At 42.4% G+C, this 10,321-nt stretch overlaps 1 protein-coding gene across 6 annotated transcripts in view; it reads right to left on the reverse strand.

The window, feature by feature from the left end:
* Positions 1-5,565, reverse strand: part of TP53BP1 (tumor protein p53 binding protein 1) — a 29,644-nt gene extending 24,079 nt beyond the window's left edge. For 3 of the 6 annotated variants that reach the window (XM_065689060.1, XM_065689058.1, XM_065689056.1), the window contains exons 1-8: positions 5,276-5,564; positions 4,988-5,196; positions 4,680-4,747; positions 3,905-4,051; positions 3,387-3,468; positions 2,400-2,572; positions 1,042-1,171; positions 83-174 (exon numbers count right to left, since the gene is read on the reverse strand). In XM_065689060.1, the coding sequence (XP_065545132.1) occupies positions 83-174; positions 1,042-1,171; positions 2,400-2,572; positions 3,387-3,468; positions 3,905-4,051; positions 4,680-4,747; positions 4,988-5,196; positions 5,276-5,446 (1,072 nt within the window). In that variant the 5' untranslated portion in view covers positions 5,447-5,564. Of the gene's footprint in view, positions 1-82; positions 175-1,041; positions 1,172-2,399; positions 2,573-3,386; positions 3,469-3,904; positions 4,052-4,679; positions 4,748-4,987; positions 5,197-5,275 lie in introns of all 6 variants that reach the window. The other 3 variants (XM_065689062.1, XM_065689059.1, XM_065689061.1) reach the window with 2 other exon arrangements.
* Between the last annotated feature and the right edge of the window lie 4,756 nt (positions 5,566-10,321).

Here is a 10,321-nt window from a genome sequence, read left to right on the forward strand (position 1 = left end):
GCAGGTTTTGAAAAGGTTGCATGTTCAAACTAAACCACAGGGCACAAAACACAGCCACAGACTAGTACGCAGAAAATTTTACCTTTTGCTTGCTCCTGTTCAGTAGGACTGCTGGGGACAAGAGCGCTGGATCCAAAGGCAACAGGAGGAGGATTAACTAGACCTGAAAAGCCACTGCAGACCAAGAAAAGGTTACATGGAAAAGACCAGCATACATCACTAGAAAATGCATTAACCTTCCCCCAAATGTAGCTCCAGCTTGCCACAATAGCAGGTCAAGGAAGGTGATCCTGCCCCTCTACTCTGCTCTCATGACACCTCACTTAGAGTATTGTGTACAGTTCTGGTGTCCTCAACATAAAAAGGACATGGAACTGTTGGAACAAGTCCAGAGGAGGCCACGAGGATGATCAGGGGACTGCAGCACCTCCCATATGAAGACAGGCTGAGAAAGTTGGGGCTGTTCAGCCTGGAGAAGAGAAGGCTGCATGGAGACCTCATAGCAGCCTTCCAGTATCTGAAGGGGGCCTATAAGGATGCTGGGGATGGACTGTAGTGACAGGACAAGGGGTAACGGGTTAAAACTTAAACAGGAGAAGTTTAGATTGGATATAAGAAAGAAGTTCTTTACTGTAAGGGTGGTGAGGCACTGGAATGGGTTGCCCAAGGAAGCTATGAATGCTCCATCCCTGGCGGTGTTCAAGGCCAGGTTAAACAGAGCCTTAGGTGACTTGGTTTAGCTTGAGGTGTCCTTACCCATGGCAGGAAGTTTGGAACTAGATGATCTTAAGGTCCTTTCCAACCCTAACTATTCTATGATTCTACGAATAGCAGTCTTCTCATAAAAGGAGGTATTTACTAGCAGGGGATTTAAGAAACGGCATTGACCATGTCATTATCTCATTTCATTACAAAATAAAGCCAGACTTCTCTCATTAGCACAAAATTAAAATACTAATTGCTTAAAATCAAGCAGAAGTCCATAAATGGTGGAGATGTACTACTACAATTATTGCAGTAGTTTAGGGATATTCTGCTTACGTGAAATTACTTTCCTGGACAAGAGAACCCTGTCCAGACAGCTGCAGAAGTTGCAGACTGCGGGCAGGGGTGCACGCCAGGGAACTTCCCTCTTCCACCCTGGTTATTGGGCAGCCACTCCCTACAGCAGCTGTAAACAAAAGGAAGCAAGGTTAGAAATGTAGTCAATAACCAAGTCAATCAGAAAACTCTCGAGAACGATATTCACACTACTGCAAGGTTACTTCTCAGGTGGGCAATGACAAGCTGATTTTCACACAGAGTTGGAGAAAGACTGCACATGATAGTTCAGTATGTGAAATGTGAGCATAATACAGTTAAGATGAAAAAGTCTGTACTCATAGAATGGATTTTTTTATCAGATGGGACAGTACAAGTCTTCCTACTTGAGAATTTTAAAATAAAACTCCCAGTGGGTCCAATATCACCACATTTGATCCAGCAGTAGAATACAAATACAGGCAAGGTTCCTAGAAAAGACACCTTGCATTGACCACTGACTCAGTGTGAGCAGGAGAGTATTGGGCCTTCTAGACACAGGTTTCATGCACAAGATCATACTGGTAGACACAGCTGGGACAAATTAAAAGCAAACAAAAAGCATAAAGTGAGACTTCATTTAGCTCATGCTTTATAATCTGTGACAAAGTTGCCCTTCAAAACTTCATTTTCTAGGCCTTTCACTATTAAGATTGTTAAGAACCGTTATTAACTTTCAGACACTAAAATGAGACACAGACATTCTCCTAGCAAGACATACAGTAATGACAGATCCTCTTATGTTATTTCATGTAATCTTCTCTCTTACAGGAACATTAAGAGAAGGAACAGTAACCTAGATGACAAATAAGGCTGACTAAAATTACAGTACGAAGATCCTGATCGCAGGATCCTGTCCTATCCCAAAGAGGAAAGCCAGTTCAGGGGAATATGGTGGAATGTTTTGCCAAAGTTACCCAGCATAAGAAAGTTCACAGTTTTTTCCTGAACTACTTACTAGACTTTACACAGTGTCACTGCAAAGGGTGAGCATTATTATTGCCAGTTTCAGAATAGGGTAAAATGGGTGGGGCTTTTTTTTGTTCTTCAAGGGGCACAGGAAGAAAAAAAATTAATGTATTCAACAAGCCAGTGTAACTGTTGTAACAAAAAGTGACATTTAGACATTGCTCCATAGCACAGTGAAAGAGACTGTGGCGTTTCATTCCCAAAGCGGTCTCAATTTTAGCAGAAATTATGTGAAAAATACTCACAGCACTCTGCACCCTAAAACATTGCATGCCTAAAAAGATCAAGTAGGGATGACGATTATAATGATCTCCAGGATGGACATTTTGGCTCTGCTTGTCTATTGTTACCTGTTGCATTATTCTCAGGAAACATCTCTTCCTGACTTGACAAGATATTCAACTCCTGGTGACCAGAATCGAGGGATTTCTCAGTTTTAGTGGGGTCACAGACAGGCAGTTGTTTCCTGGTATGTTGTTCTGCTTCCTGCAGAGTTCTGGAAATGCAAGACACAGCCACTGACCTGAGAAATTAAAAGTATGAGTTAATACTGTAACACTGTAAGGAAAAATTATCTGCACAGATAAAAAGTATTCACTTGTGTACGCTACAGAAACAAAAAAAACAAAACCAAAAAAGATAAACAGGAAAACTGACCTCTTTCTCCTGACCAAATAACATGTTACATTTTCAGAACTGTTGTTTTTGGTTTTCTACCAACCTAAGTGATACTTAAACGGAACACAGATTGTTCTGCTGACTTCCATTCAATGTGCATTCTAGAAATTTTGTTTCACCTCCTTTTTAATATTATTTTGTGATGGAATATAATAATACAAGATGACCTAAATATTACTCTATCTAGCATAAAAGATCTATAGAGAGTTTTCAACAAACTAAAATGTCACATTTAAAAATCATTTAAACTATAAAGCTTACAATAGTAAATACTCAAAAGCATCCAGGTATAGCCACTACTTAGCTTCTAAATTTCCCCTGTGAGGCTAAAGCCCATGCTGCAGTGATTAAGTTATCCTGAAATAATTTCTGTGACTTAAAATGAATTTTTATTTTTAATATAGCCCACTCATTAAACTTTAAGAAAATTATTAGTATATTTTATTATCCACTGCACTCTCCCTTAAAAATAAACCTATTGGTATCTTTGTGTGTCTCATCAGTACTTCATCTTTCCCTTCACTTTTCTCTTTTGCCTTGGAGCCTGAACCCTCTACATCTACATACCTAGTGAGGAAAAGTTAAAAAAAAAAAAAAAGAACACAAATGGATTTCCAGAATGTCAGCAAGAGACCTACAAAGAACAGGCACTGTTCTACCTTTCAGACTTCTCCGGCTGGCCTTCCAAAGCAGTACATACTTCTTTGCTGGAGAGAGTTTCCGTGCTATCCCTGGGCAGTTCTAGCAACAGCAAGAAAACAAAAATTGTTACTTGGGTCACCTGATTAATACACAAAGGGAAGTAAGCGCAGTTCTGTAAATTATACAGATATCAAGTTAAGTTTTACAGGGAAAAAAAAATAAATCTTTGAACTATCAATGATAGCAACGTAAACAACAGGATGAGGTTTTTAGCAGGGAGGGAATTCGGTATCAGGTTATTTGAACATTCTGGAAACAAATTAGGAAAGAGAAGTGAAAGAATCAATGACAACACCTGGACAGCTAAATAAAAACAAATTAACTACTCCAAAGGAAAGAGAAGGCAAAATTCTTTTCTACTGTCAATGAAAACTACCACTACTGTTTTTCCTGTCAAAGAAACATAACATCTATAATGTAAAGAAACAAGAATGGACAAAGTAACAAAAGGACATCTAAGATCATCTTCACATACCATCCATAGCATCATTCTTCGCAAGTCCAGCAGCTCCAAGGTGAAACTGATGCCTAGCATTTCCTTCACTGGGCATGAAGTCACTTTCAAAGTCCTGGCTCTGTGAGAGCTCTAGAGCTCCAAACTCCAGCTGTGACATGCCTGTGTCTAACACCAAATATTCATAACTAATATATACACAGACCCAAAAAATAGAGCCACCTATCACTTTACAAAGGCAAAAGATACTTTTCTTGTTAGAAAGTGTATTTAAGCTATTGCTGAAACTATGAATAAAGACTCTTATCTCAGCTGTACTAATTAAAAATACAGTAACAGAACAGGGACAGTGACAGTGACCATTAACACAGAAACCACAGTTACTCAGCACAGTCTTACATAATGCCGTGAGGTACTGCAGCACATTTGGATTTCCTGATGGGAAAACAGTCCTGGTAATACACAGACAGCCTGTGCCTCAAAGCCCTTTGATGACAGCAACCATTATGCCAGTTCTTTAGTCTGCCATGAAAAAGACTGCATCTCGTAACAGTCACAATGCACCCATGCCTCTTCTAAGCCATTCCCAGTATCCAAGATCCTACTTAATAATGATATGGAATCACTGGGTTTGGTTTGGTTTTTTTTTAACACCAAAGCAAACAGATCAGCTTCCAGAAAATATGTCAGTTTTCTGACCTATTATTACAAGTGTAACTGTCCCCACTCAGACTGATGAAGCAGCTGAACTTACAAACAACACAGGCGGCTGATGAGATGCACAGCCCCAAGTTACCTTCTATACACGACGAAGTAGTACAATCCTCACCATCACCTCCACCGCCTCCAGCCTTTCCAACGGCACTGCAAACAAACACACTCATTCGCATCGCTTCCGTGGGCGCCGCAGGCCGCCTCCCTACAGCCGCCCTCTGCCCCGCGGGGCCACTCCGGAGCTCCGCACCGGGCGCTCCCCAGCGCAGCCGTAGCCAGCGCCCAGCCCACGTTCAAGGCCGCCCGCGGCAGCGGTCTTACAGGCCAAGAGCCCCCGGAGGCGGCGGCCTCGCCCCGGGATGGCGGCCCCCGAACTCGCGCCCCGCGCACCTGCGCTCCCCGCCGGGCGGCGGCACTTCCTCAGCGACGCGGCCTCGCGGTCCGGCGGCGCCCGGGCGGGCAGCGCTCTCCATCGGCTCTGCAAGCAGGGCGCCGTCAGCACGACTGCAGCCCCGAGCACAGCTCTTACCTGCGGGCCGCCCCCGGGCCGCCCCTCCACCCGCAGGTGCCCGGCTGCCGGCACGACTGCGGACGATCTCCTGCAAAGCAGACGCACGGATCACGTCAGAGCCACGCCAGGCCGGGCCGCGCCGCCCCGTCCCCCTTCCAAACGCTCACCAGCACTGGGCTCGGGCCCCGCCGGGCCGGCAGCCGCCGAGCAAGCACACCGAGGCAGGCTTGCTCCGCGTCCTTTGCGCCCGCGCCCTCCGGCTGCGAATCCTCCACGATCAGGCGGGGGGTGTCCTGCTGCGAGAAGCCGGGGTCCAGCTGGCTGCCGCCGGGGTCCATGCAAGGCGGAACGCCCGCCAGCGCTCAGCCGCGGCCCTACGCTCGCAGCCCGGCCGCGCCGCCACACCGTGCCACGCTTCCCGCGGCCGCCATCTTGGAGCGCGCCGATTGGCGGTGTGCGACCCCCCCGCCCGCGCCGTTACCACGGAGACGCCGTCCCGGGCACCGCCGCGCGGGTCTGGCGCCGAAAGAGGCCGCGGCCCGGCGCGGTGGATGGCTTTTGCAGGTTCTCGCGTTTGTTTCTTTGTTGCTGGGTTTTGGGGTTTTTTCACTTCTGCGCCTCTGTATTTTATACGTGAGAATTCTACAGACCTTATTTAAAAACCTGCCGGAGAGCCAAGACCACTGAAGACGGAAAAAAAAACCCTTAATACCCGGCCTGGAAGAAACTGTTACTGTGCAAAGTTATAGACACAAGGTTGTATGTTCTGAAACAGTAAACAGGACGTGTTACATGGAAGGCCCAGTTTGCACATGCCTGTTAAGAACATTAAGCAGTCTATGGGTAGTTAAAATTGGCACACAGGAAGGATGCTTTAGTGGTTGGTCGCTCAGCTCCTTCAGGACACACTGAGCTGTGTTACTGGAAAGTTCTCCTGGTACACTAGTTTAAAAACGCATGCAACTTCAGTTACTGTCTGAAATTTGCCCCAATGCCAAATAACACAACAAGGCATGTGATTACTAAATCCTGCTTTTGGAAGAAGTTGTTCATAGGCTTTTGATAGCCCTCAGTAGAAGCCAGATTCCATGTTCACAAAATATTTTATCCCAGGGAACTGAAAAGGAGACGAGATCATGATGGCACATTTGGCAGTCTACAATCCTCAAGTGTCACAGAAGCTTTAGGACAGGCTTTTGCAGTTTGTTCAATTCCCTTCAAGCAGAATTCTGCTTCCATCAGAATGAAAGCATTTCAAATGGTCTTCTTTTATGTTCACTCTCAACATTAAATAAAATGTAATTGTTTGTTTTGGCAAAATAGAAAGTAAAGCTGTCCTCTAAGCCCAAGTATAGCATGACCCCTCATTTTATTAAGCAAGTTTACGGTACTCCACTACTGATCCTTGCTGGACTTACTAGCAGGTTTCCAAGCCTGCTGCTGTCTTCCCCTTCAGTGTCTAAGAATAAGCTCCTTATTGAAAGGACATGAAACAACTGTATGCTTCCTCACATCATCTTTTACACTTCTATCCCGCCAGTGCCTCTTCTTCATTAGCTTCTAACAAGCACATGTTCTTCAATAGTGCATTAGAAAGGCTTGCATAAGCCAAGTCCTCCTTCAAACTCCAGATTTTTGTATGAAGGTGTTCCTATAATAGATCCAGTTAACTACTCTCCAGGGAAAAAAGACAAAATTATTGTGTTTACAGCAACATCAGAAGTACGTGCAACCGGGCAGACATTTGCCATACATTAGGTATCTTTGGGGAGAAAATAAGAGAGCAGAAAAAACAAAGGATGGATTTTGAGGAGCGGATGTCAATAAACAGATAACTGGCAAATAAGATCTTGCAGGACAGAAGTTATGAAGAGAGCAGTTTCTTTTCTAAAGGTGCAAGTGCAAGCTTGCAAAGAAAAGATAAGAAATTTTAACAGGAGAAGATTATTTGACTCCAGTATAACAAGAAAACAGAGTAAAGGAAACAAGAAATCAGAATTGTATCAGCTTTCTCAAAGGATCAGTATAAAAGAATGGCAGGACATACAAGGACAGAAATTTAAAAGGCCAGAGATGTAAAGAGCAACGAGAGAATTATCTTTTAGGCATACTAGTAGGAAAGCAAGAACTCTTCAGAATTGTTGGTCTGCTGTCCTGAAGGAACATTATGGGGTGGGTAATATCAAGAAGGAAAAAGACTTCACTGTTTTTCTCTAAAAAGGTTAACAGAAAATGGGAACTAGCTCAGCTAAACAAAGGGCAAGATTTCAGCCTTGAAAAAGGGCTGAAACAAGTTAAGTAGTGCTCACCTAAGCCAGATGTTTTAAAAACTGTTGAGTCGAGATGTCTTCCAAACAGATGTTCCTGGAAGTGTGAACAGTTACCTTTCAAAACTCATGGAGGATAATTAGGTATCTGAAGACTAGAAGTGGCAAATGTGCTAGCCACTCTTTCACAAAATTCCCATCAAATCCTTGAAAACTTTGACAACAAATAATCAAACAAATTACCAGTTTGTGTCTAGAAAGTAATGGAGAGGAAATAGCACCAAACATAGATCTGTAAAGACAAGGCACATAGCATTGATCTGATTTCTTCTCCTGTCACAGCAACAGGCTTTATGGACAGAAGTGGCAGAATAGCAATTTCATTATAGTAAGACTTTCACTAGTATCTGTTTGAGGTTCTCATAAGCAAACAAGGGAAGCATAGCTATGATGAAATTTTAGTAAGATAAGTAATAAAACTGTTGAATATCCATTCTCAGAAAGCAATAATCAGTTCTATGTCTAAACAAGCATAGAACTGTTTGAGTGAGGGTGCAGACATCAATGGGCTATTCCTATTCTGTTCACCTTTATTTCTCATCACCTTGGTCACAAAACAAGGAGTAAACCCACCAGCAATCTGAAACTGGTAGGACTGTAAGTAGTAGGAAAAAAATTAAAAATCTTTGTCCAAAAAATGAACAAACTGCAATGAAGGCAAGAACAACATTCTCCAAAAGGAAGGAACTGACCACACAAGTTCTGGAGGGGGCTGCTATGCTATATGGCACTACTGTAAAATAAAGCAGCTTGGGAGAGTCATAGTGCCTGACAAACTAATCATGAGTTGGTGTCATACTGCTCCTGCCATAGAAGAAGGTGCAAACAGCAAGCATTATACTTATGGACAGTATGCGGATGTTAGATGCGTACTCTACACTGGCAGGGCCTAAGTTAAGCACTACGTCTAGTGAAAAGATGGCAGAGAACTGTCTATGCTAGCAGTCTTCAAACAGAAAAAAGGCCATGGGAAATAATCTGGTTTTCATATTCACAATTTAGGGGACAAGTACTACAAATTCACTTACATGACCTGCAAACAGGTTTAAAGTAACACAAAACAGAAATAAGCAAAAATAATTAAAAATTAAAGCTAATGAAATGCTGCCTCTGACATTCAAGACTTTTGGGTATTTTAGGTATTCACAAACAGGTATAATTGGTCTTGGTATGAAACAGGAAGTTGGACTAAATCATCTCCAGGATTGCCTTCCAGTCTCATTTTTCTACAATTCAATACTGTTTCATGGACCTGCCTAGGACGCAATTGAGAACTCAGTCCAGGCAGTCAAATTAGCAAAAGCCAAGTACGCATGTGAGCTTTAAAGCTGACTGCACTTTTTGTTAAATTCGTAGTCTCATTTCACCCCATCTATTTTTACACTAGGAAGAAGCAGCCTACCTTCTTTATAATATACAAATCTTTGATGTCAATGTCTTCCCTCAGTCTGAATGCTGCCTTTTTTGCCACTCTTACTGTAAATTACTAATAGGCTGTGACCACCTTTATCTAAGAAAGAGGATAGAAGAGCAAAATCAATCTTTGCTTCCTTTCCCTTCAATTAAAACCTGTGCAGCACCAGCCTTTCAGTAAAGAAAGGTGTGAAGGCTGATTTTTCATATTTGGGGTATTTTTCAGAATTTTTTGTATCTTATAGAATTTGCCATGGACAGTTGAAGCTGTATTTTGTTCTGAATATTCCTTTCCATTGTAGTCTACTAATTAGGATGGCAAAACCAAAAAACATGAGTCCTAGTACTCATTCTCTTTTCTTTCACCATGAATCAATTTTTCTGTTTCTCACTGCAGTTCCAGATGCCATCCTCCGATGGTGTTCATATGAAAAGCACCAAACTCCACATCCTAATTTCAAGTGAGAATTACATACCTAAACCAAGATGCCTATCAAGATAGCTAAACTTAATAAAAGAGTAAGGATGCTACTTGTTTCTGAAAATGTAAGTTTTAGCACTGTTTAGTGAAGCTGCTGGCAACCTATACAGTTCAGGCTGCAAAAAAAAATCTTAGTAATATTCCATTTGTGTTCATTTTTTTATGCTTGTGATTTGCCTGACTGTTTCACGTACTCATTCAGCTGGGCTTAGTTAGGAGGAAAGATGAAACAGGTAAGAATTCTGTCCACTTAGCATTTTATATTCAATTGATTAAAAATCACCTTGGCTTCAAAGAAGGATTGCTGCATCAGTACAAATTAATACCTTTCTAGGTCTGATAAACATCTATTTTAATTTTGAAGCTCTGGTTCACTGGAAATGACACAATGAATATACATGGTAATTTCGTAGGCACTTAGATCCTAGTCTTGATCAGAGCTGCAGTTGTTCCAAATTGTACAGGAGACATTTGGTATCTTGAAACACCTACTGTAAGACAAAAGTGGAAGGAATAGGAGTACTGCTCTGATAAATCTCCCATGGGGCTAAATAGAAGAAGAAGTTCATGTGGTTTCGTCAAACTGCAAGGCTTAGCCCTCTGTTTCTCTTTCTGTATCTCAGAACACATTCTGGAAATGACAGTATCAATGGCCACATGGTTCCATCTCTACGTGGAAGCACCATCAACACTCGATTCATCTGCTCCAAGCAAGGATAGCTATGTTCACCACAGGAGAGATCAAAGCCTGAACAAAGGACAAAGTCCATTTAGGCAGTCACCTATTTCCCCCTGTTTCTTAGAAGTGTCAAAGCCAAAATAACGTTATATTTTACCTCTGCTAAATGCATTATCCTCATTCAGATTCTGCCATAGATCTCTGGTTCTCAGAAGTATTTTTATTCATATAGGCATTTTTAGTTGAGGAAGGCACTTCCAGTCATCATTCCAGGCTAAAAGGACTAGGAAACTGAAATTCTGTGGATTGTTCT

This window comes from Lathamus discolor, chromosome 8, assembly GCF_037157495.1.
Source record: "Lathamus discolor isolate bLatDis1 chromosome 8, bLatDis1.hap1, whole genome shotgun sequence".
In the NCBI taxonomy this organism is placed as follows: domain Eukaryota; kingdom Metazoa; phylum Chordata; class Aves; order Psittaciformes; family Psittacidae; genus Lathamus; species Lathamus discolor.